The 26,299-nt window shown below is 54.4% G+C and overlaps 2 protein-coding genes across 2 annotated transcripts; one reads left to right on the forward strand and one right to left on the reverse strand.

Moving 5' to 3' along the window:
- Positions 1-541: 541 nt before the first annotated feature.
- On the reverse strand, positions 542-13,518 carry RPL22 (ribosomal protein L22). The gene is given in 7 exon segments (XM_030327455.1): positions 542-2,269; positions 2,272-2,342; positions 5,040-5,160; positions 7,557-7,664; positions 9,443-9,629; positions 13,143-13,348; positions 13,473-13,518. Coding segments are annotated over 7 exon segments (810 nt in total). The 3' UTR covers positions 542-2,198.
- Positions 13,519-13,703: 185 nt separating this feature from the next.
- On the forward strand, positions 13,704-25,701 carry RNF207 (ring finger protein 207). Its single transcript, XM_030327463.1, is given in 20 exon segments — positions 13,704-13,943; positions 14,565-14,697; positions 15,700-15,791; positions 15,793-15,842; positions 15,929-16,010; positions 16,092-16,160; positions 16,218-16,359; positions 16,776-16,822; positions 17,075-17,147; positions 17,223-17,239; positions 17,241-17,293; positions 17,968-18,063; positions 18,148-18,284; positions 18,812-19,063; positions 19,204-19,389; positions 19,648-19,699; positions 20,021-20,138; positions 24,569-24,649; positions 25,443-25,543; positions 25,546-25,701. Coding segments are annotated over 20 exon segments (2,040 nt in total). The 5' UTR covers positions 13,704-13,752; the 3' UTR covers positions 25,614-25,701.
- Positions 25,702-26,299: the final 598 nt, after the last annotated feature.

Here is a 26,299-nt window from a genome sequence, read left to right on the forward strand (position 1 = left end):
TGCCAGCTTCCTATTCCGTTGCTTTTATGAACGAAAATCTTGGCCTGAAACTCTCCATGACCCCCCTCCCCCCCATTCCTGGGCTGTATTTCCCATGGAGCAGGTAGGTCATCAGTCAAGAGATGAAAAGGAAAGTGGTCTAAAGGTGGTCTGGACACAGCTGGCATAACGGGCGTAGTGATTCAGGTTCCCATGACATACCCTCCATCAGAAAAAGTCGTTTGCAAATTTATTCTCTCGGCTCTGGATCTGACCCGGAGAGTTGGGTCACGACCAACTCCAGACTCTCACCGAGGCACAGCTGAGGTAAAGAAAATGGAAATAAAGGACACATTTTCTTCTCAAGCTTAATGAAGACCAAGGTCATCGTTGGTACAGCAATTAGCAGGAAAAACAATCTGTTGCTAAATAGATTAACATGCCAATCCTTAAAAAAAAAAAAAAAAAAAAAAAAAGGCTTGCACAGTAATAGTAGCCATGTGTTAGCCACTTTAATATAAAATGTGATCAAAACTCAATTACAAGAGTTCAAAAAGGCATAGAAAAACCAATGAGTTTCAATTTTATTACAAGTTTTAAAATTTGGGAGCAGTTTGGGGAAAAAAAAAAAAACTATATATGCTAATTTTAGCCCAGGGTTAATTTTTTACAACCAAACTAAGAATCACTACAGGCGAACATCAATGCAACAAACAAGGACAATTTGCAAACCCAGGTCATAAACTTACTAACAGTTAACGATCACGATCACGGTAGGGACAGATCATGGTAGGGACTGTGGCCAAAACCCAGCTGATGCCTCAGTTACATCAGAAAGAAACCTCGCCTTCACACATGCAAACAATTCTGCTTCACGAAATTTGCATAGAAATAGAAAATGCTAGAGCCTTTACCACAAATGAAATTGCAAAGATGCAACATGTTAAATTCAATCCAAGGAGCACCAAATGTTAAATTGGAGCAAAGGTAGGATTCTCATTTCCAGCTCCCCAACCAGCAGAGCCCAAGAATGTCAGGTGTAGAAATTAGCTGAGGGAAACTCTTTAAGAACACTTTACACTGTAGTTTTTTAAGACAATGCAGACATTTCTGCAGAATTGTTTAGATTTCAGAAGGGCACCATAAGGCATCAGGGTCTCTTTTCAAAGTCACTCCCAAATGCTCTGGATTCTCAGTTGGCAATGACACATCTTTACAACTTAATAACCTTGCTCAGATCTCCAGCCTCTGCACACAAGGCAACGAAATCCCACTTTCAGTCTGGTCCTGCTTAATGCAAGTTTGTAGGACTGGACATTAAATCCAGGCATGGCCTAGGTGGCTCAGAAGTGACCATTCCCTTGGCACGTCCACACGTGTTTCCCCGTCTCCTCGGCATGAACTGTCTCTCAATCGTTTCTCCTTCGCGCCCCACCCCCGTGACAAGGCTCCAATCCCGGCCAGATGCACAGGTCCATCTCTGGAAGCTCTACCCACCGCTCAGCTCCAGCTCCCCCTGCTGGGGGCCAAAGGGACGGTTTGTTGCAAAGAGTTGCGGGAACAGTTTTTATTTACAAATTCGTTTTTGTGCACTTTTACTTTTAAAACCTGGGACTTTTACAAGCACTCTCCAAATTCTTTCCTGAAGAGGAGAATACGCAGCGGTGGAAAAGGACATCCTATTTCTACAGGAAGAAAAAGGATGTACATATAATGTGTGCATCGAGTAATTTGTGATCAAAAGGTGAAGTAAATGCCCCAGAACCTTGCATTTTATCGACGCTGACCTGTTTCTGCAGGAAGCAAACCTCAGAGAATCACTGGTTTTGCTCTCAGTGGATTAGACGTCCCAATGTTTGTATACCTGAATCTTTTAAGAAAAGCACCAGGTAAACGGTCACACCTTTTGAAGTAAAATAGTGACTAACTGAAGTGCACACGCCTCCACACCCTTTAACCACCTGCTCAAGGTCAATTCATGGGCAGTTCCCTTAAAGGAGGTTATTTCTATTTTGGTATTATTACCACAATAACTAAAGTTTTTAAGCAGGAAAAAAAAAGTCTAATTACAATAAGTGAATGGCAGCCCAAATGAAGCCCTTTTTACTATGATTTCCATTTCTGGTCAATCCACACTGCAGTGATACAAGGAAAACCACCAGTTTGGTTCCCAGTTTTTATTGCAGAACTCATACAAAATATTTCCAGATAAAGGAGTTTTAATCCTCATCTTCCTCCTCTTCCTCATCTTGGTTGATCTGGAAGTAACTGCATTCGTAACTCTCTTTGCGTTAGCAACTACGCGCAACCAATCACGTAGATTAGTCTTCTTCAAATATTTTTTGGTGAGATATTTCAAATACCTGCAGAGAGAGAACACTTGAGAACTCACCCACAGGGCTCCGGCATCTCCAACAGTCACTTGTATAAAACCTGTGCATTCAAACCATCACCATCAGGGTGTTTCTCCCACATCCAAAAAGGGCAAAGGTAAGGCCGATATACCCAGCCAAGGTTCTAAAACAAGCATCAGCCACATTTCATCTACACTGGCAATAAAAATGAGGACAGACAAGGAGAGGTCACAGTTTGTCGGTTAAACACAGCAAAACGCCTATGAAGTGGTTCTTAGTGACCACTGGAGAAAGATACCATGGTAGTAATGACACAGTTAAGTACCCGATCTTAGTACCTTTTACGGAGAAATCACTGGGTTTCTAATGAGCTCCAAGTACTTCCCGCATCTCACCTCACGGATTCTAACCTCCTTCTGAGGTTGTTCGGATGACGGGGATTGTTTGTCACACACCTCACTCCCGCCAGGAGATGCTCACCACCCAACTCCTGGGAAACAGGATGCCACCCTGCCAACTGCCCTTTGCTCTGCCTCTGCAAGTGACGGCACTCAGTCCTTTCAACCTGTCAGCCTGACTGCTTGGCGTGGCCTGGGGGACAGCTAAGCAGTCACCACAGCAAACTGCTTAAAAAACTGGCTATTTTTATAAAGGCAGCAACTGGCTTCTGTGCTCAACATCCCAAATGCCCAAAGCCTGCAATCGTGTTTCTCCTCTCACTTGTTTACTTAGGAGGCCCTCGGGCATCTTCCCAAACCAAAAGGAGAAGAGGGAACAGAACACCAACTAAGTCCCGGCTGGGCAAATTAACCTTTCCAAGCCCCACTCCTCCCCCTCCATGAAATGAGACTCCTGATACTTACCATCTCTTCAGGCTGTCACAAGGACTACGTGAGACACACAGGCAGACCGCAAGGACCCAGATAGGAACGAACCAACAAACTCAACCACCTCCAGGAAATGAGTACCGCTCAACAGCGTTACTTACGCCAACAAAGCAATCTTCACAAAGATGTGAAGATCTCAGTTCAATCCTATCCACTTTCCCCTATATAAAAATAAATCAATTTGGTCGTTCCATCTAAAAAGTATTCTTTTCTGCCATTTACTGTTTCTACCATATTGTATTCAGGTGAGGTGCTTATTTGAAAGTCCAGGTGGCTTAAAATTTTTCATAATTTTTAAATTAAACCGCCTGGGTGGCTGAGTTAGTAAGTGTCCAACTCTTGATTTCGGCTCAGGTGATGACCTCCACTGTGAAGGCAGAGCCCGCTTGGGACTCTCCTCTTTCTGCCCCTCCCCACTCGTGCATGTGCGCACACGCTCATCTCTCTCAATATAAATAAAAATTTAAAAAAAATTTTTTTTCCTTTCTTATATAGGATGTTGGAAAACTAGGTAAAAAGCTACAGAAGTGCAGAAACAAGAAAAAGTCCTAGATTAGGAATACCTAGAACACTTCAAGAAAACTATTACTATCCAGAAAGGAAAGCGATGAAGACAGGGCCCCTGTCCTCCTGCACTGGGGATGAACAATCTGTGCAAATGGAAAAGGTGTCAGGAGCCATTCTCACAGCCAGCCTGGTAAACGTTGGGGACAGGTCACAGATCATAGCATCACCCCCAGGAGCTCTGCAAAAGCCCAGTGTTGTCAGGCTTTGTACGGCCTGGAGGCCCTATGGTTGCACCCATCTCTCGTGTTATCAAATCTCCTTCTGGGGGTGCCCGGGTGGCTCGGTCGGTTAAGCGTCCAACTTTGGCTCGGGTCCTAGTCTCACAGTTTGTGAGTTCGAGCCCCACATCAGGCTCTGTGCTGACAGATCCGAGCCTGGAGCCTGCTTCCGATTCTGTGTTCTCCCTGTCTCTCTGCTCTTCCCTGTTTGTGCTCTTTCCTCAAAAATAAATAAACAAACATTAACAAAAAAAAAAAAATCTCCTCTGCACAAATAACTGAACCAGGCAGAGTAGGAAGTCACCTCTTGACTGATAATAATTAAAGCTAAAAGCAAAAGCTGAATTATACCAAATTTGTCCTAACACACCTTCAAATTTCCCATTACTTGATTCAGTCTGACTGAAAGCTCCTAAGAACATGCCAGGCTCTGGGCTAGGAGCTAGGTATAAACCGGTTCAATTCCTTACAACCACCATACAATACTGCAGGACAAGCGAACTGGGGTCTCCGACTTAGAAAAATGGGCCCACAATGGCTTCAGTCTAAACTGAGATCTCGGAGTCCTCAGCCAACGATACTGGCACTTACAGGGAACTAAAAGTAGAATTAAAAATGGAAGCACACTGATCGTGAACACCGAAGAGGTAGAGAACTGTCCTATCGCTGTGCTGTGCACCTGAGCCCAGTACAACACTGCGTGTCATCTATACCTCAATAAAATAAAAAACGAAAGCTCTCCACTGATCTACAGGGAAAGGAGGCAATATTCCTCATTCTCAGTACTGTCTAAGCAAGTCTGAGCATCTTTATTGCTTGAAATACGTGAGCCCGTGAAAAACAAAATTTTTAAAACTACCAAAAATTGAATGCTTTCAACTCCCCACAGGAACATTCATTCAGTGCCTCCTTGCACTGGACCCTGTTCCAGGAATTAAGGGATGCAAGCGAAAACAAACGGCGGGGGGGGGGGGGGGTGTGGGGGCGGGACTCAGAGATGGGAGGCTGGCAGGTAGCACTTTTCTGTCCCATACCTTTTGGAAAAAGGCACCTCAGAAGTGACCGTAATCTTGCTCTTGCTCCGTTCGATGGTTACAACCCCTCCACCGAGATTCCCGGCTTTTCCATTCACTTTAATCCTCTCTGAAGAAACTGCTCCTGTGAAAATCGTCAGATCGATCAATAAGTGAAGCAACAGCTTTGCCCACTTGTTTTATGCTCTTATACTGAATGAAGACTTGTTTCTCCTATGTTCAGTCTTCAAAAAAAAAAAAAAAAAATTACAGCACATATTTAGCTATTATATAAGGTCTGAAATCTAAGAATGGAAATTAAAAGACAGCACTACTCAACTTTATTTACACGTGGAACATGAAAACATCCCCGCATGACACACGTGACTGCTTCCACACAAGGTCAAACAAATGTGCTTCTACACAAAAGGCTTGACTGATGAGTCAAAAGTAAAGAATAGACAGGAAACCTAGGGCCAAATTGTTACAAAGTACAGACAATTCTGAATCTAAGGAGTATAAAACACCGCTCTCAGTACCATGAGAGGAAATAAGTCAGTCTTCAACCTAGTAGTAGGAGCAAAACGTAACACAGACCAACACAACTCTACATCAGATCAGGGGCCGTTTGCATGGCACAGCAGAAGGGCAACAGCCCAGGAGCCCAGAAATGGCACTCTTGGCAAAACCCCTTGGAAGCCTGGGACCCACCTCCATGGGGTGAATTCAGGGGTCTGGTCAAAAAGGAGGACTCCGGGGGTGCCTGGCTGGCTCAGTCAGTGGAGTGTGCAACTCTTGGTTTGGGGGTCAAGACCCACATTGGGCTTAGAGCCTACCTCTTTTAAAAAAAAAAAAAAAAGGGACAACTCTGGTTCTCTTGCTGTTACAAATGATATGAAATCCCTCCAGCCCCAAATCCCTACAATCCTCTATTTAAAACACCAAGGTGGGGGGGTGCCTGGACAGCTCAGTCCGTTGAGTGTCTGACCCGTGATGTCAGTTTGGGTCATGATCTCATGTTTCATGGGTTAGAGACCCACATCGGGCCTCTGCTCTGATGGCGTGGAGCCTGCTTGGGATTGTCTCCTCCTGTCTCTGCCCAGCATGCACACACACACTCTCTCAAAAATAAGTTTTAAAAATACATACATACATATATACTCCAATACACTGTACATTAACTGAGGACAGAATAGAGTGACTAAGTCAGAAATCTTGATTTCTGCATCTTAGACTCAAGTTTTTTTTTTATCCTAAGAAGGTTCTAGAAGGAAAAACAATTACACACAAGTGAGTGTAAAGGCAGGGAGAGGGAAGCGATGCCAGGGAAGGGCCAACACAGACACAAGCTGAAGAGGCCACAAAAGGTTAGGAGGGAAAGGTGGCCACAGAGAAGAGAAAAGTAACGTTGTTACACAGAGACTGAGGAGCCAATTAAGGGACTTCCCACAGCAACAGAGACACAAAAGGCATCACATCACACAAGGCAGGGACACGCAAGAAGTTACAGGCATTCACTGTTGTAGTGGCCACAGGCTGAACCTCTAGATTTTTTCACCTGAAATTATTCTTGTTGTAACATTATCTTTTGGCAAAGAGAAGAGCAAATGGGAATTTAAGAGCCTCTGCACAAGAAGTCTGAATTCTGGGACGCCCGGGTGGCTCAGTGGCTTAAGCGTCCGACTTCAGCTCAGGTCATGATCTCTCGGGTTGTGAGTTCGAGCCCGCGTCGGGCTGTGTGCTGACAGCATAGAACCTGCTTTGGATGCTGTCTCCCCCCCCCCCCCCCCACACACACACCCTGCTCTCTGCCCCTCCCCTGCTCGCAGGTACGTTTTCTCTCTCTCTCAAAAATAAGTAAACATTCTAAATAAATAAATAAATAAGTCTGAATTCCCCAGACACGGCTACCGAACAGGTAGAGAGTAAACTGCCAAGTTGCACAGTCAAAATATGGCAATGAGGTTAATTTTTCTAGGGGCCAAATATGTGGGGTAAAATATCAATACAAAGCGGGCTATGGAAAAAAAACAAGCTCCAATTACAAATCAGCAAACAGGATATTTTAACGTAAATACTGAAGCCCTGATATCTGATAAAAAGGAAAGCCCAAAGAAACACTGCCATCTGTCCAATACCCATAGCCCAGCAGTCAGGCCGGGTGGAGACAGCCCCTTACTCTGTGCGGATCAGGGCCCAGTGCTTATGCTTCAACACACCAAGGTGCCAAGCGGTACCGGATCCAGTGGAGTTGGCCGTTTCCTGGGAACTCGGGAGTAAATAAAACCACTTTTTGGAAACAAAAGGAAAGAGGCAAAAGAAACTGAGGCAGTTCCCTAGCATTGATGTTTACTCCTCACCACCGATACACATGAAAGAAAGCGAGACTTAAAAACAAGTAACTAGACCAACTTCCGGCTGTGTGGAGCCAGAACCAGAGATGCCCACGAGCAGGAGAACAGAAACGTGCTCCAGCAGGTTTTCTCGGCAACATCTCAGAAGGTCCCTCCCTGTCCTGAGTGGCAGCAAGGGTGTCACTTACGAAATTGGCAGCATCCATGATTCCGTCTTCTACAGGGTGGGTGCAGTCCAGAGTAAACTTCAGAACTTGCTTCTTTTTTTTGCCCCCCTTCGCCACAAGCTTTTCTAAGGTGCGCAACGACACACAGATGAAGGCACAACCGGTATGCCCCTCCCCCCAACCACCAAAACATAACCGAACCGAAAATGCCTGAGATGGAAAAGCCCACACAAATCCAAAATCCGCGAAGCTGTGCTCGCTTGCTTGCGGGGTCGCAAGAGACCTGCCCTGACGGGTGATACCCAGAAGGCTGCTCTGTAAGCTTAGGGGCCGGGAGTCATGCCCTTTTGAGGGGGAAATTCTAGCACTCTTACTTGCCCTTTCCAGCCTCCCCCGTCTCTCTGGGCATGAAAAGTCTGCTACCTTATGAACCACAATAAAAGGAACATTTTCTTTTATTTACCATAAAACTTTAGAAATACAGTTTCAAGAAACAGTGCATACTTTACTCCAGGACTAGGGCAAGCATACAAAGTATGCCTTGCATATCTAAGACAAATTGAATCTGAAATGAGTACTTGTCCTAACTCTCCAGATTAGGGTCCTGATCCGTTTAAAACTGCTCACCTACCTTCTTGAAAACCACAGTGGGAACTGCACGTCCCAGCAGCGCATCCACCCCAGCAGGGACAAGAAAAAAGACTCAAACTTTCGTTCTAATTACACACTACTGTCGATTTCTAGGTTTTGATTTAAATCATCAGTCTGAGCACATCCTGCAAGGATCCAGTCCCTTTACTCTCACAAAGCTCAGTCTTCTCCCTCTGCAAACTCCAACATCACTAAGAAAAAGCACCTGTACGACCTTACCTAACTACTTGCAGTTCCACTCTAAAAGTTTTACAGACTCTAAAAAAGACTTTTCCAAGAACACACCTGGTCCCCCTTCACGTTTAAAAAAAATTTCATCTACCATTTGATTGGCTCAACTTGTCCAACATTTAGCTACTACTCCAAAATCACGCATTTCTCTTAAGACATCTCTTCCTGGTAACCTAAAGGGATGCTTTAACATCTAGTCCCGGACTACACAATCAGCAAGTAAAAGAACCTGCCCCAATGGGATCCACACCTCCCATCAAGGTTTTAAATCAAAGGCATACAAATGCAGAGAGGTATTAAAAGCCTGCCCCGGCAGAAAAGAGTAGGTAAGCCGAAAATGTTAACGGTGTCCCAACAAAAGAGAGGCAGGAAAACGACTTGCTCGAGGCAACATGTGAGGAGGGCGAGCTGCAGGCCGAGTGACACGAGGGCGCCACACGGCCGGTCCCAGCCCGGCCGGGGCTGAATGGAGGTGGGCCCTGCCCTCGACCAAAAAAAAGTCTCTACAGGTGCGCCCTGAGGAACTGCTTCCTCCATGAACACTACGAGGGTCCTCAAACCCAGGCCCCTCTCTGAAAGCAAGCCGGCCAGACACCTTCCGTGGACATTCCCACTCGTCTCCAAGTCCCGGGTGTAGGTTACCCGGATATGCGACTCCCGAGAGTGGCAGGTCCCCTTCCTCTTCCCCGCCCTCCGCCCAGGTAACCAGGCCCAGACCCTGGCTGCCTCACGCCAGCCGGGCTCCCTCAGGGACCTGAGCCCCAGCTCCCGGCTGGCCGCAGACAGAGGCCCGAGCCCGAGCCGCGGGCTCCGCAAACTCCGGGACTCCTCTCGCGCCTCAGGCCGCGGCCTCCTCCGCCCACAACGTGCTGGGCCCGGGGCGGCCCTGGCCCGCTCCCGCCGGCCTGCCAGCCCAGCCTCGGCCGGGCTCTGCAGAGCTCCGTCCCGCGCGAGCCGGGCAAGAGCCGGGCCAGCGAAGCCCACGTGCTTGCCCAGAGCCGAGGCCTCGCGCGGAGCCTACTAACAGGGCGCCATGGCGGCAGCGGAGGCAGAAAGGGAGGTGGGCGCTCTACGCAGACGCAAAGAGCTCGCAGCGCGCAGAGCACGCAGGACTCAGGCCGTACCAATCGCTCGGCCACGCCCCTCGGCCGCCACTGTTTTGTACGATTTCGCCCTGTTTTGTACGATCGGGGAGCGATTGCTTTTCCCTGAATGCAAAGCCCGTCCTATCGCAGGCCTTGGGCGGGGCGTGCTGAGAGGAGGCCCTGTGGCCTGTCCCACTGCAAATGATCGGAGGGGGGAGCTAGACTGGATGAGCCCAAAGAGAAATAGAGGGTTCGCTCTACTTTTGAAAGTTTTGGAAAGAGAAAAGAAATAAGGAAATTCACTAACCCGTAAATCACAAGCTAGTGGTATGGGAGTAGAACCCACCAACTTGGGGAGTTGAGGCCTTTCTGGTCCTGGGTCCTAATGCCCAAGAGCACTTTGGCTCTTCCTACTTGAAGTGCCCAGCCTTGAAGCTGGTGCCCAGGGGCTGTGTCTCCCAGGGCTAGCCCTCCATGCTGCAGTCAGGTACACTCTCCAGTTTGACCCCTTCGCCATCTCAAATACAAGCCGCCCACCCTCCGATCATCGCCACCTAGCTTTCCAGCGCGTGCCTTCTAGTTTCCCAGTTCCAAAAATTCTTGTGCCAACACTTCTCAAACTGGCACGTAGACAGGAATCACCTGGGGATCTCCTCAAATGCAGATTCCAATTCAGTGGGTCTCACTGGTTTGAGATTGTGCATTTCCCACAAACTCCCAGAAGATGCTGCTGCCGGTGGTGGTCTATGCACCCCAAGCTGAGTAAGCAGGGATCTGCAACCCCCGAACTAAGATCCATTGACAGGACTGCTTTCCACCCACCCTCACCCCACTCTTGTCCTCACCAGTTACATCCTAGGGTCCTTCGTTGTAATCACCCAGCTGCATATACCCTCCTCTCCCTTCCACCTGGCTGCAGTGGCTCCCCTGGCAGAAATCCCATCCTGGCTTACAAGGGCTGGAGGAAACCCAGTGCACTGACTGGTGACTGGTCTAGGTTTAACTCAGGCCTGTTGGGGCGCCTGGGTGGCGCAGTCGGTTAAGCGTCCGCTTCAGCCAGGTCACGTCTCGCGGTCCGTGAGTTCGAGCCCCGCGTCGGGCTCTGGGCTGATGGCTCAGAGCCTGGAGCCTGTTTCCGATTCTGTGTCTCCCTCTCTCTCTGCCCCTCCCCACGTTCATGCTCTGTCTCTCTCTGTCCCAAAAATAATAAACGTGGAAAAAAATTAAAAAAAAAAATAAACTCAGGCCTGTTGTGCCAGTTAACCACGTACCAAACCCACCCTTTATTCTTTTTTTTTTTAATGTTCATTTCCTTTGAGAGAGAATGTGCAAGTGGGGGAAGGGCAGATGAGAGAGAGGGAGACAGAGAAAGACAATCTCTTCACACCAATTTTCTTGGAAGAGTTGCCTCTCCGTGGACTGTCCTTCCATTGTCTGTTAAACCCACTCTGGTCCGGCTTTTGGCCCCCAGCTATCAGGACAGCTCTCATCAAGGTCACTGGTGATGTCCCCCTGCTAGGGACTGGGGTCAGGTTTCTGTCCTCCTCTTCTTGCTTCCTTAGCAGCATCTGACCTGTGGGTCACTCCCTCCTCCTTGCTGACGTTTCTTGGGGGGTGGGCAGGACTTAGGATCTCCTGGTTCTCCTCCCACTTCACTGGCCACTCCTTCTCCATCTCCTTACTGCTCCCTCCTCTTCCCTGGATTGAAGGGCTGCAGGACACAGAGCTCCCTTCATCTTTATCTGCACTTGACCTTTGGTGTGACCCAAGATCATGCCTTTGAATACAACTCCCCAAGTCTCTGTGTGCAGCTTCCACCCCTCCCTGGACTCCTGACTCACAACCAGTGACCTCCTTGATATCTCTAGTCTAGAGTGTGGAGTGGACCACCCTCACCCCCATGACCCCACTCCCCCACCCCCTCCCCCCCCCAAACCCGTAACCCTTACACCCACCTCCGTCCTCAGCCCCACCTCACCCCTGAGTTCCTGAGTCTCCACACACATTGGTCTACTTTTCTTTGCTTGACATTTATTCCAACTTCTGAGACCTTATACTTGCAGCTCCCTCCACTTGAACTCTTTCTGGCTTTTCTTGTGTCTGATCACTTCTCATCCTGCAAGTTCTCGGGCTCAGTGCATGTCTCTGCCCAGGATTACCTAGTTGTACCCTCAGCTCCACCCCTCCAGCTGCCCTCCTTCACATTCATCCTGATAATTTTCTTTGGAGCACTTAGCACTGCATTATTATCTGTCATTATTGTACTTGTCCATGTTTACACTGGCTAACCGTGGCTACTGTGGTCCCTCCCATGTGTATGACCTATGGCAGCTGCTTACTAACAGATGAAGACACGAATCAATGGATTAAACAAAGCCCAAGTATCAGGAAGGGACATCCATTTTCCTACAGCCCTCCAGAAGGAAACTCCTGCATAATTCGCCTATGAAGTATCCTGTAGTTTTGTGTATCAGTTCTATCACTTACTAGGGTACGTTTTCCACTTCTAAGGCTGTTGTCTGGATGAGTTCATACCAAGTAAAAGAACTTTGAATAGTACTGTCCACAACATTAGCTATTGTTATACGTTCTTGTGGCTTAGAGCACAAATAGAACCAGGGGTAGAGAGGGGTAGAACAGGTCGTTTAGGGGCACCTGTGTGACCAGTCAGCTGAGTGTCCGACTCTTGATTTTTGGTCATGATCTCTTGGTTTCTTGGATGACTGTGCCCAGAGCCTGCTTGGAATTCTCCCTTTCTCTCTCTGCCCATCTCCTGCTTGAGCTCTCTCTGTCTCTAAATAAATAAACAAACAGATAAATAACTTAAAAGAGAGAGAGAGAGAGAAAGAACAGGTAGTTTATACCTAGAATTCTCTTCCTTTCTCCCATTGTCAAACTCCTATTCATCCTTCAAAACCCAGCTTTAAATATCATCTCCTAGCTTTAAAATATTACATCCTAACTGATAAGATTTTATCCAGCACCTTCTTTGGGTCAGTCTCTGGGCTTGACTCTGATTTCAGGAGGGGCAGAGACAGAGGCTGCCTTCCCAGAGCTCAGGATAACATGTGCAGAGAAGGTAGAAAATGACCCAAGCATGGCAGGCACTCTGGAGAAAGTAACACTGGGATAAACAAGGACCGGCCTGGCCGTGAACAGCAGAGGGAGCTCTGCCGGAAAGGCTCAGAAACTCCTCTCCCTCCCCAACCCACCCCTTCTTTGGGGAACTCGGCTGGTGATGGGGTTTGAGGCCTTCATTACTTAGAAGCCTAGTAGGCTCATTTCAGTTCATTAACCTCTCGCGCATCACCGAGGGGCAGGCCCTGTTTCACCCAAGCAGAGAGGCTCTGAGAGGTCAGTCTCTTGGCCGAGAGACTCCAACCAGCCAGACGCCCGCCTGGGATTCCAGGCCCTCCCACGCGCTGTCTGCGGAGGGGCGGCCGCTGCTCTCTGGCGCCCCCAATTGGCCGTGGAGGAACTGAGGACCCGCACACCCACTCGTGTCCCAGCCCCCGTCGTCCGGGAGAGAGCCGGCCTAGCCAGAGCGCCTCGGCACCCCTGCGGAGCCCACAGTCGGGGTCCTCCGGCCCCGCCCTGCGCGGCGCTCCTGCGGTTCCGGGCTCCGGGCTCGGGTACCGGGCGGGAGCCAGTCAGAGCCTCGGGCCCTCGCGCCGCGCGGTCCTTTCCAGCCCCCGCGTTCCCGCCTCTGCCCTCGGGGCGAGACGCGGAGTGACCGTGGCCGTGGCGGGAGCCCTCGTCGCGGCTCAGCGGCCGGCCTGGGAAGGGTGCACGGGAGCACCGTGCCCGAGCAGTGCTGCGGTCCAGCGCGGAAGGGGTGTCGCCTGCAGGTCACCCAGAGGACACCGGGAGGGGAATTCCTGGGGTGGGAGTGAGGCGAGGTGGGCGACGTGGAGGCAGGGGAGGGTAGACGTTGGTAGGACGCATTGCTCGGTCCTGCGGCCTGACCTTCCGGGGCCACCAAGGGGGTGCGGGAGAGGCGGGGAGCGCGCATAGGGCGCGACCCTCCGCACGCCTGCTGCCGGTTCTCCCCGCCCCGGGCGCTCCAGACCCCAGCCCGGGCCTAGGTGGTCCCCGCCCCACGACCGCTGGACGCCCCGTCGGGGCGGGGCGGGGCGGGGCGGGGTAGACGGGAGGGAGCCGCGCGCGGGCAGAGGGGACGCGCGGGCTCCGCGGCCGGCTCCCCGCACCGTGCACGCGCCGCCGCCTTTCTGAGCTTTTCCAGAAGATGTCGGGAGCCATCTTCGTGCCCCTGGAGGGCCTGGGGGCCCCGGACGCCGCGAGCGGCCACCCGCTGGTGTGCCCGCTGTGCCACGCACAGTTCGAGCGCCCGTGCCTGCTGGACTGCTTCCACGACTTTTGTGCCGGCTGCCTGCGGGGCCGCGCCACCGACGGCCGCCTCGCCTGCCCGCTGTGCCAGTGAGTGCCCCAAAGCCCAGTGGTCGCCCCCACCCCCCGGGGAGACTGGCCCCGTCTAGATGCGGGGCTAGGTGCAGGGAGGGCAGGGCTCTGACTCCCGGCGGAGGCCGCTGGGAGAGGCTGCCCCAGCCTGCACCTCTCAGCCCCAGAATGCGGGCTCCCGCCCATTGTACAGAGCAGGTTAACCGAGGCCCGGAGTAACTGGCTGAAGCCCTCCCCTAGAAAGCCAGGAGGCAAGAGGAAGGCTGTGCAGGATCTCAGCACAGCAATCTAACACTGACAGTAATTCACTTGGGGGATCCCTTGAGTATTAGATCAACAGAAGCAGGTTATGTTGGCTCAAGTTACAAGGGCTAGCCCTAAGTTTGTGCAATGCGATGAGAAAGGGTAGAGGGGAGGTGTCCACCTCTGAAACCCCAGGTCACCAACCCCATGGGCCCCCAGGATTCGCCCAGGATGGGGCAGAGTGGGGGACAGGGTCAGAATGAGCACTGGGTGAGATATTTATAGCAGACGCCAGCTCCTATTTTTAGTTCCAGCCTGAAATGTGTGGGGGGTGGGAAAGGAGATAAGGAGCCATGGGGAAGGGGCATCTGGATCTTGGCTGCAGCTTCTCCACAGACACCAGACGGTGGTGAAGGGCCCCAGCGGGCTCCCTCCTGTGGATCGGCTGCTGCAGTTCCTGGTGGACAGCTCAGGGAATGGCATGGAGGTGGTGCAGTGTGCCAACTGCGACCTGGAGTGCGGCAAGCAGGCAGGGAGGCCTGGGGGGGAGGGGGGGAGGGGGAGTGCCCCACATGTCCTTAGAGGATTATTCCCTCCCTGGCTTTTCCAAAACCTAAGTCACCCTGGATCCCAAATGTGGGCCCCGTTTTACAGGTGGGAAGACTGAGGTCCAGGACAAGTGACCTGAGGCGCTAGCCAGATAGTGGCAGAGGTTAACATCATTCCATTGGGGGAGGGCTTACCAGTCCCAAACTTGGGTGGAGTTGGGATGGCCCTTGAGGGCTCCTACCTGGGGAGCTGACCAAGCTACCTGTACCCAAGGGGAAGTGAGGACAATGTGCTGTTGGAGAGGGGTGTTCCTGCCCCCCTCCCCAGTCTAAGAAAGAGGAGCAGAGGCCAGGCTTCAGGCTGGGCTGTGAACGTGAATGGCACGAGGGACTCTGGCCTGTGAAGGTTGGATGAGGTATTCCAAGCCCCAGGAGGACAGCCCTGTGTGGCCAAAAGCTCGGGATGTGCTGGGCAAGTGAGAGCCGACAGTTCAGGAGGTTAGGAGTTGGAGGTAGGGACAGCATGGAAGGAAATGGCCTTGAATGCCAAAGTAAGGAGTTGGGTCTGTGCTTACACAGCCATTGTTGGGGTCAAAGCCACAGCGGCAGTGGGAGACCTGGCCTCTCAGCCCTAGGTGTTGTGTAGGGAAGGGAACCAATGGGCCCTCCTTCCCTCTCCCAGCCAAGTTGTGACACAGATGGCCAGGGTGGGCACCGTTACTTGGCCACTGTTGAGGGTGCCAAGGAGGGCTTGAGAAGCCTTCAAACACGAAATTTTGTGGTAGGTAAAATGTTTCTGCTCCCCCCACCCCTCATCTGTAAACTGGGTATATTCAACCGTCATGATTACCCGGAAGGGCTGCATCTAGCCTCGTGCCTGCCCCAGGCTCAGACTGAGGCACTCTCTGACACGTGAGTGCCCAGGGACTCAGGCTCCTCGGCCCGTGGGCAGGCTGAGGCTGCGCTGGGTCCTCTGTCCTTAGGACGCAGAGACCACGTACTTCTGCAACACGTGTGGGCAGCCGCTGTGTGCACGCTGCCGCGATGAGACGCACCGGGCACGCATGTTCGCGCGCCGACATCGTGGCCCTGGGCCAGCGCAGCCGCGACGTGCTCCAGAAGTGCAGTGAGTGCGGCGTGTCGGGTGGGGGCCGGGGCCGGGCCGGGCGGGCCTGCCCGGAGCCCTCACCTCCATCCCCGCCGCCCCCGCAGCGCTGCACGCCGAGCCCTACATCATGTTCTCCACCGACAAGAAGTCGCTGCTGTGCATCCGCTGCTTCCGGGACATGCAGGGGTGGGTAGGGGGGAGCGGGAGGCGAGGGGGTGCCGGAGGGCAGCCGGGAGCGGGGCTGACGCGCGGGGTCCCCGCAGGGAGAGCCGGCGCACTGCGTGACCTCGAGTCAGCCTACGTGCAGGGCTGCGAGCGGCTGGAGCAGGCGGTGCTGTGAGCGCGGGGTGCCCAGCGCGCCGGGGCAGGGGAGGTGCGCGCTGCCGGGCTGAGGCCGCCCTGTTCCCAGGCCGTGAAGGCCCTGCAGACGGCCACACGGGAGGCCATCGCGCAGCTGCAGGCGATGGTGGAGGAGGTGCGGCGCAGCGCGGCGGAGGAGGAGGCCGCCATTCATGCCCTCTTCGGCAGCATGCAGGTGAGGGGTAGTGGGGACCCGACAGCCACAGGCTGAGCATCCTCATCAGCCACGACCCGGTACCCACAACACCCCACCTCCCGCCCGCGTGGAGTTTCCGGTGTAGCAGGGCAGCCGCGCGTGGAGTTACTTAATCACGGTGGCCAGGAGAGTTCCGGCCCCAGGCTGGTGCCAGAGGTGCGGGGTGGTGAGGAACACTCCCCGCCCCCGCCCCACCCCCCCCCCCCGGGGAGCTGCTGACATTTAGGGTGAGGGCACCAGGACTCCCAGGCAGTAGGGGGCAGGCAGCAAGAGCCAGGAGGTTGGAGGGACAGCAGCGGAACCAGGTGTGTGGCTGGGCCCCAGGCGTGGGGGAGTGCTGGGCCGGGAGGTGGCGGGCTGACCGCGCCCAGTCAGAAGCAGGCCATCCCTCCCAGGACAAACTGGCCGAGAGGAAAGCATTCTTGCTGCAGGCGGTGCAGAGGTGAGTGGTGGCGGGGTCTCCACTCCCTGTCCCTTGGCCTCCATACACCTATCTCCCTGCCTGGACCTAGGCAGACCCTGCCCACCCTGGGAGCAAGACATCTGGGCGAGGAGGGCCGGTGGCTCAGGGCGCCGGGGAAGGATGCACAGAGCTGGTGGGGAGATAGAACCTCCCCGTTCTGAGCGCCCTCCCCAACCCAGGTGGGGGTGGGCGGCACTCCCCTAGAGTTGAGGCTGCCTGCCCCTCCCCCAGCCAATACGAAGAGAAGGACAAGGCCTTCAAGGAGCAGCTCTCCCACCTGGCCACTCTCTTGCCCACCCTGCAGGTAAGGGGAGCTGGGGTACAGGGCTGGCACTCACCCCCCCACCCCACCATTTACAGAGCAGTGTCCCTCCCGCAGGTTCACCTGGTCAACTGTATCCTTCCTCAGCCTGGCCAATAAGGCTGAGTTCCTGGACCTGGGCTATGTGAGTCCCCCTGGTCCTGAGGGGTCTCCCTCTCCCATCAGAAGCCCACCCGCACACCCAGACTCCCACCTCAGGGCCTGGCAGCCTGCCCCCCCCCCCCGGGGTCTGGACCAGGGCTCTCTGCGGCTGACCTCCTCCTCCTCCGCACCATCATCTGCAAACCATTCAGGGGCCAGCTGAGTCCCTTTTTTTTTTTTTTTTTAATTTTTTTTTCAACGTTTATTTATTTTTGGGACAGAGAGAGACAGAGCATGAACGGGGGAGGGGAGAGAGAGAGGGAGACACAGATCGGAAACAGGCTCCAGGCTCCGAGCCATCAGCCCAGAGCCTGACGCGGGGCTCGAACTCACCGGCCGCGCGAGATCGTGACCTGGCTGAAGTCGGACGCTTAACCGACTGCGCCACCCAGGCGCCCCCTGAGTCCCTTTTAAAAGGACGGCGAAGCCTGGAGGGGAGCGGGAGCCTCCACTCCGCCCCAGTGTGGGGTGTCTACTGAAGTCCGGCTCCCCCCAACTTGCCTGTGGATTTGGGGGCTGGGGTGGCGTGGGGGTTCTGGGACAGTCCCAGGGAAGGGACTCCAACCGTACCAGGTGAGTGCCAAAGTCAGCCTTGCCCTCGCGGCGCGGGGCCTCACTGTCCTGCCCCGCCAGCCCCCCTCCCCCGCTCCCGGGGCCTGAGCGCCCTCCTCCCGCTGCAGGAGCTGTTTGGAGAGGCTGCAGGGCATCGTCACGCGGCCGCAGCGCCTCCGGCCAGCGCAGAATAGCAAGGTGCGGGGCGGCGCGGCTGGGGGGGGGCCGGGGCGGCCGGAGGGGGCGAGGAAGCCGCCTCACCAGCCGGTCCCGCCGCCCAGATCGCCAGCGACTACCCGCGCCGAGTTCGCGCGCTGCCTGGAGCCGCTGCTGCTGCTGGGGCCGCGCCGGGCGCCGGTGCCGGGGCCGCCCCCACACGTGAGCAGCTGGGGGCGCCCTCCCTGCCGCCTGTGGGGCCGCGACACGGTACCGCGTCGCGGTAGGGACAGGCTGCTTGCCGCCCTCCCCAGACGGAGGGACCCGAAGCCCCGGGCAGACCTGGCAGAGCAGAGCCTGGTTAGGGAAGGACAGAGAGGACCCGGGACTGTCCCCAATTGCCGCTCATTTCCTCCGCCACTCGGCCCCCCGGCGCCTAGGGATTGAAGGGGAGGGGCAGCTTGGGGTAAGGCCTGACTTCCGGGCCTTAGTCTGGAGCCAGACACCCAGGAGGACTTAGGAGAAATGCCTGAGCTGGATGTATGTGCCAGGGACCCCGGGACCCGGTCAGGGGAGACTGGGCGTCAGGTGAAATGCCCAGAGTCCCGCGGGTGAGTGAACAAAGTTTATTATGCACCAGCCCTGACACATCTGGATGGACCTTTTCCTGTACATTGACATTACCCTGGATTTTTTAAAACACCATGCTGATGTCCTTGGTCTTGGGTGCGCCTTGCGCAGACTTTTTCAAAGTTCCTAAGTGGTTCTGGTGTGCGGTCCCGGGGAGAGGCTGAGAGCCTGGAGAAGGGGAGACCCTCCCAACCCCCCACATCTGCATCCACACTGGCTCTCTCCCCCTCAGGCTAGCAGCGGGCTCAGGCCCCAACGTGCTGATGGGGCCCAGCTGCCCTTCCCCAGCGGGAAAGATGCTGGGGTCACTAATCCAAAAGCCCACGCTGCACCGGTCCATCAGCACCAAGGTGCTGCTGGCCGAGGGTGAGGATACACCCTTTGTGGAGCACTGCCGCCACTATGAGGACTCCTACCGGGTGAGTGGGGCCAGGGACCTGCAGGCTGGGAATGTCCCCACCCCTGCCTGCCCAAAGTGCAGTGGCCAAATCGAGTCCTGACCACCTGGCCTGGAGGCTGTGCCTCTGCTGAGGCACGCTCACTAGGTGTCTGTGCACAGAGCCTGCAGGCAGAGATGCAGAACTTGAAAGACCAGGTACAGGAACTGCACCGGGACCTCACCAAACACCACTCGCTCATCAAGGCGGAGATCATGGGAGACATCCTGCACAAGTCCGCACAGGTGGACGCGCAGATCGCCTTGGAGTACGCCTCCCTGGAGGGGATGAGAGCGGTCTTCCAGGAGGTAGACCCTCCCCGGGCGCCGAGCCCGTTGCAGCCCCACCTGTCGGGCATACAGGGGAAGGAGAGAGGAGGAGGAGCTTGGCCTGGTCCATCATGAGGCCCTCGTGTGGCAGGCTCTGGAATGAGGCTCTTTGCTGCCTGGAACCCCGTGACCTAGCTGGGGGTGCCCTGTGGACCTGAGTAGCTAGAGGACAAAATGCCACCAGTGGAAATTCCAGCTGATGACCATATGCAACGTCCAACTCCCTTTCTCTTTCAGATTTGGGAGGAATCCTACCAGCGGGTAGCTAACGAGCAGGAGATCTACGAAGGTCCCAGGCAACTGCTGCTGGGTGCACCCCCATCCTGGAGCTAACCCACGTGTTAGGGGCAGGAAGTCAGTTACCCACTAACCAGATACAGACTCCCAGGCTCCTCCCCTTAGCCCTTGACTTTGCCTCACGATTGCTAATGCCCCAAAATGATGCATGTGAGGTCAGGATTCAGTAAACAGAATACCTCCACAAGTCTCACGATGCTCTTTAATTAAAGAGGCAATCGATGACGTAGTTGGGATAGATACGTAAGGTGTGAGCCTGACAAGAAGAACCTGAAGCCAACAAGACCCAACGCTCTGGCATTGGCCCCCACAGCCCAGCTCCGTGACCTTCTCCAGCTGAAGCAGGAGAATGCCTACCTGACCAGCATCACCAAGCAGATCACGCCCTACGTCCGCTCCATTGCCAAGGTGAAGGAGCGACTGGAGCCCAGGTGAGAGCAGGGGTTGTTCACAGGGGAGCCAAGACACTTCTGAGTGTGTGTGGACAAGGTGCCATACGTGCAGAAGAGCTCCTTTTAGGAAGTCAGTGGGCCAGGTCACGAGTGTTTACTCAGGGCATCTGGGCAGACCAGGTGCTGGACATCTCTCAAAGACACAGAATGAGTTGGCTGCTCGGAGTTTCTGCTTCGAGGCACAACATTGCCCACCCTAGCCCTCAGGAATAGGCCAAAGCAGAAGACACTTCTTAGGGGTGAAATGAGGGCCCTCAACAGATCCAGGCAGCAGGACACGGAGGAGAGGGCAGAACTAAGCCAAGTCTAGGCTCCCAGCACCATACTTGGGCATCAAAAGGTGTTACAGTGGCAGAGGGATGTTGGTGGCAGGTTCTCAATGTGCTTGTCTCTTGCATCACCTGGTTCCAGGTGGGCTGGTTGCCCTGTAGGTCTGACCAAGGTCAGCCTGAAGTGTTTCTCCACCACCCTCTGGGGGACTCCCGTTGCCTTGCCCCTGCACCCTTCCGTGACTCTTTGGAAAAGGGTGCACAGGAGGTACATATTTTGGACAGCACAAGTCTGAAATGTCTATATTCTCCCTTTGCACTTGACTGATGGTTTTGCTGGGTATCGAATTCTAGACTGGAGGGGTGCCTGGGGTGCTCGGTTGAGCATCTGACTCAATTTTGGTTCATGATTCCAGGGTTGTGGGACTGAGCCCCTCACCAAGCTCCTGGCTGAGTGTGGAGGCTGCTTGAGGTTCTCTTCTCTCTCTCTCTCTCTTCTCTCTCTCTCTCTCTCTCTCCCTCTGCCCCTCTTCCCTGCCCGTGCTTGCCGTCTCCCTCTCTCAAACAAACAAATAAGTCATTAAATTCTAGATTGGAAATGATTGTCCTTTGAAGGCATCACTGTATTTCCTTGCTTCCGAGATTGTCTTTGAGAAGTTTGAAGGCATTCTGATCTCCTATCTTTGTGATGAGATCTACTTAGTCTCTGTCGAAGCTTCTGGAATTTTCTCTGGTCCCAGCATTCTGAAACTTCACACTGGTGAGGGTCTACTTCCATCCATTGGGAAGGACCCGTTTCAGTTTGTAAGTTCATGTGCTTCAGGTTTTTTGTTTGTTTTGTTTTGTTTTGTTTTCATCTGAGAGAGAGAGAGAAAGAGAGCAAGCCAGGGAGGGGACAGAGACGGAGATGAGAATCCCCAAGGAGGCTCAGCTCCTTGTGCAGAGGCCCAATGTGGCGTGTTTGAATTCAGGAACTGTGAGATCATGACCAACCAACCAACAAGCCACCCAGGTGCCCCCATGTCCTTCAGTTTTGACATGTCTTCTTGAATTAGTTGATTTCTTCACTTCTTCTCTTCCTGGAATCCCTATTATTGGACCACTGGCTTTCCTGGGATGATGTACCTCCTCGGTACTTTCTCCTTTGTCTTCTGCTGCACTTTCTGAGAGATTCTTTTCTTCCAACCCTTCTGTTGAGTTCATTTTTGAAGAAAAATTCCCAAGAGCTCTTTTAAAATTTCATTGTTTTGGGGGCGCCTGGGTGGCTCAGTCAGTTAAGCGTCCGACTTCGGCTTCAGGTCAGGTTTCACGGCCTGTGGGTTTGAGCCCCCACATCGGCTCTGTGCTGACAGCTTAGAGCCTGGAGCATGCTTTGGATTCTGGTCTCCCTCTCTCTGCCCCTCCCCTGCTCGTGCTCTCTCAAAAATAAATAAAAATGTTTAAAATTTGTTTTACCTTTCCAAGAGCCCTTGTTTTGTAACATGGTCTTCCCCCCCCCCCACACAGCACTTCTGTTGTTTATGGACAGTTTCTTACCCCTCCAAGGCTGATAGGTGTTTGTTGCTTCTTCTCCCTTAAGTCTCTTTCCTCCAGTTTTTGTTTAGGTTTCTGTCTCCGTTTTATTTTAATTATTTTTGGATTATTATTATTTTTTTAATGTTTATCTTGAGAGAGAGAGAGAGAGAGTGGGGGGGAGGGCCAGAGTGAGAGAGGGACACAGAATCCAAAGCAGGCTCTAGGCTCTGAGCGCACAGCCCGACTCGGGCTCGAACTCACAAGCCGTGAGATCATGACCTCAGACGCTTTAACCGAGTCACCCAGGCGCTCTCTCTCTGTCTTCCATTTTTAAGGACTTTTTATCAGGCCATCCTTGATCGTGTGCTATATTAGGGGTGGGGGGCAGAGGGGGCAGGCCAGAAACTCAGAGCACATGGTGGCACTTCACTGCAGGGGGGTGGGGGGGACCGGGGTGGGCAGTGCTTTTTTCCTGTGTTCCCCAGTCTCCCCTACTGGCGGCCGCTGTGTGGAGCATTTGCAGGCAGCCCTGGTTTTCGTTTCCCACCCGTGCTGTACACTGGTACCTTCGCAGAGACCAACCCTCAGGGGGCTGGGGTGGGGGAGGGGAGGCCGCTCTCGGCCGTGGGGAGCTTGAGGCGGCCCCCTCCCTATTTCTGTCCCGTACTCCCTGGTAGAGGCGATTCCGTGGTGTGAAGGCAGTAGGGTCGGGCGTGTCCCGCGGTCCGTTCGAGCTCGGGTTTCTCCGGCAGCTGAGGTTACCACTGACCCTCCAGCTTCCAAAACTGTGGTGTTACCCTTTCTCTCCTCAACCTGGAGAGGCTCCTTCCCCTGTTGTTTCGGCCCCTTTCCTGGAGATTTCGTTGAGTTTGAGGAAGAAGGAAACTAGTGTGCGGTGACCGTGTTCCTCCAGAACTGCCAAGCCACCTCTCCGGTGACTATTCTGACATGCGCACGGAGAGGTGAAACGCAGCCTGGCCTCTGCACAATTGCGCTGAAATCCCTGTCTACCCAGGACCAGTTGCCGCGTCGGCTCCGAAGCTGCCATTCCGAGTCGCTTGCTCCGCAGACGGTGTTGATTCCGTTTATGAGACGTTTATGAAACGTCAAAATCAGACAGAACCACCTCTGGCATTAGCGGTCGGGATGGTGGTCATCCCCGGGTGGGGGTGGGGGGCTCTGGAAGGAGGGAGACGTTCCGGGTGCCACTGCCCCACTTGTGCAGGCTACGGTGCCTGTCCCGAGCCTCGTTCTTAGAGTTTGCGCCACGTTTCCTTCTGTGTGCTGCTGGGCGAGGACTAGCTTCAAGGACGTGCGCCTGCCCGCCTGTCTCTGGGGACGTGGCGCCAGCGGTGGGTTTTTGGCAAAGGGAGAGGAGGAGCTCGGGCTGGAGCCCAGCTCCTGGAGGTTTGGGGGGGCGGGGGAGGCTGGCTGCCTCTGTCCTTTTTCATGGCACCATTTCCCAGCATCTGGCGTTGCTGCCTCTGCTTCCCCCTCTCCCAGGGCCCGCAACCCGCCCCCCCCCCCCCCCCGTCCCCGCTGAGCCCGCTCCTGTGGCCTGTTTGTCCTCCGCAGCCTCTGGCTGCAGCCCTCAGCCTCTCCCGGCGCTCAAGGGCAGGCCGCTGTCCTCCACCAGGCTCCTGTCTTGCTTCCGAGGCAGCCCACACCTGGTTGCCTCCTGCCCTTCGGGCTGTCCCTTTACAGACTGGCCGCTCTGCCACCTCTGCTCAGTGCCCAAGTGTCAGCTTTCTGCAGGGCTCAGTCCTAGAGCCTCTCCCCATCCCACACCCTGTGCTTAAGGGGCTCCATCTGGTCCCCCCACTTTAAAACTCAATGTGCCACTGACCACCCCTGAGCCCTCCCCAGATTAGGCCCCCCTGGGCTCCAGACCCCTCTCCAGCTGCCTCCTCCTGGGGCGGGGTATGTCTCCACTTGGACAGGTCACGGGGGCCTCAGATCCCACAATGGCAGAACCCCATTTCCTCCCCCAAACGTGCCATTGTTTGTACCCCTCAGGAGTGGCATCACATCCCCCAGGTGCCCAAGTGAGAAGGCCAGGGGGCCTTCTGATTCCTTTCCTTCCTTCGCCCCATTTCCTACATACCCTGAATCCTGCTGACGTAACTGTCTCTGCCCACTGTCCCCACGGCAGCCCCAGGCCACGCCACCATCACTGACCCTCTCTGGCCCTTCTAGGGTGTTCCACAGCCAGTGGCCTTCTTAGAGCCTAGAGTTCCCATCACTCCGGGCCCGACAGCCCTTTCCGGACCCTCCTTGTCCACCTCTGACCACGGCAGCCCCTGGCCACACCCCAGTCATGATGGCCTTTCAGTTCCCCAGAGAAGCCAGACCGGATCCCCCTTCCCAGATTGTCCCAGGGATCCTGGGACATGCAGGTGTCCGTTCCTGCCATTCCCCACCACCTGGCCCCGCGGTGCCTTCTTCCCAACCACAGCGCAGCTGCCGTCCCCAGGAGCAGCTCTGCCCTCAGTAAAACAGCTGAGACCCAAGCCCTAGGCAGGCCCGAGTGCCTCATTCAGTTTGGTCTTGTCCGAAGAGGGGGCTGAAGGACAGTGACTGGCTCTGCTGCCTTCGAGCCTCCCGGGAACGGTCTCTCCCGCACAGGCTTCAGGTGCCCGCAGGGGAACAGCTGGACCACCTACAGAACACACACGAGGAGGACGTCAGTGCTGAGACCCAGGCCAGGTAAGGCGAGTCCTTTCCCCGCCGATTCGATCTCAGAGACAGGTCCCGGGTTTTCTTTCCCATTTGGTCCAGCTTGCCGCTGACCAGCTCTAGAGCCTTGGCTGGGTCTGTAAAACACGGTCAGAGGGGTTCTGAACCCGGATGGCGGCTTCATAGAGGAGACGTGACCCGCACTCCAGAATTGCAGATGGCCACGGCTGCTGCCTGCACCACTCATGCCACCGAGGGCTGCTGGCTCATAGGCATTTACACCAAGTGAGTCAGATTCACTTGAATGAGGAAAAGTAACTGAGGGTTCTCTCCTCCAGTGGAGCATCACTAGTCACTGGAACCACGGGGTTTGCCAAATCCTTGCCGAGAAAGAGAAGAATGTGTGGTAACAGATCCGTCACTGCACGGGCTGATCTTGGGAGTCTTTTGCTCTCAGTTAAGCCTGCTGCGCACGGGGCAGAGACCAGGGCTGCAGGAGACCAGAGCTAAGAGAGCTTGGAGGGCACAGAGCAGAGCACCTGCCACGGTCTAGAGTCTCACCCTCCTGGGCACCACGCTCGGCTCAGATGCGTCAGAGGACTGTCCATTCGAAGCTGTTGTCGCAGGCCACAGACGTAGCCTGAGCTGCCGATGTTTTGGCAACTAAAAACCATTAGAGACGAGAGGAGAATCCTTTAGGAAGAAGGTTTCTGGTTCACCCACTGGTGTCATCCAGAAAGGCTTCCCATCCAGGAGCCATGCTGGTGCTGCACACAGTGAAATGGGGGGTGCCAGGCAGCACTCATGCCAAGTGTCCCTTTAGGAATGACCCGGTGAGTGTCGCAGAGAAGACAGAGAAGACGTCAGAACCCAGAGGGAACCGCCGGACTCCAAACAGCCTCAAAGAAGAGCCTCCACTGAAAAACAAGACCCTCATAGACCCAAACCGAAAAAACGGGGCGAGGGCCCAACACAGAGAGAGCGCCCGACTTAGCAAACGGGACTGGTCCGGAGGGGTGGGCATTCACAGCACGAGGGTCAAGACTGGGATATTTAAGAAAGGTTATTCCCACCAGGTATGTCATAAGGGGTAATCACCACTCAGCGGAAAAACCCAGACACTCCGACCGGTCCTAATCTCGGATTCTTTGGCTTAAGTTTCACTCTTCCCTGTGTTTGCACTGCATGAAGTCTCAGTCCTCCTCATGGGGACTGGGGGCGACGCCCCAGTCCGCCTGGAAAGAGTGACACAATGAACGTGCCGTGCGAGCCCCTCGCTGGCCTGGCACCTCCTTCGCGGGAGCGCCAGGCCCTGCCCCCGTCAGGGGCCGTGCTCAGACAGCCCTGCCGTGCCTGCCTCCCAAGAATTCAGGGTGTCCTGAGCCATGGCCCCGCTGGGAAGTTCACAGCCGGTAATCTGAGCACTGACTCAGCAAAAGGGAAAACTGTCACTCCCGTTTTTCTCCTGTCAAGGAGGACTGAGCTGCCAGGGCAAAGGAGAGGCGGCCGGTGGCACGGGCTGCAGGAGAGGGTCAGTACAACTTCCCCACAACTTTCTGCTGCTTCTCCAGACAACGGTCACTCTCGTGTTCACCTTCTACTGGTATTACTAAAGGACGACTCAGAATCCCTTTCTCCAGAACTTCCTACTCCTCCATGGTGTCCTTTCTATCAAGCGTA

This window comes from Lynx canadensis, chromosome C1 (genome assembly GCF_007474595.2).
Source record: "Lynx canadensis isolate LIC74 chromosome C1, mLynCan4.pri.v2, whole genome shotgun sequence".
NCBI classification, from domain to species: domain Eukaryota; kingdom Metazoa; phylum Chordata; class Mammalia; order Carnivora; family Felidae; genus Lynx; species Lynx canadensis.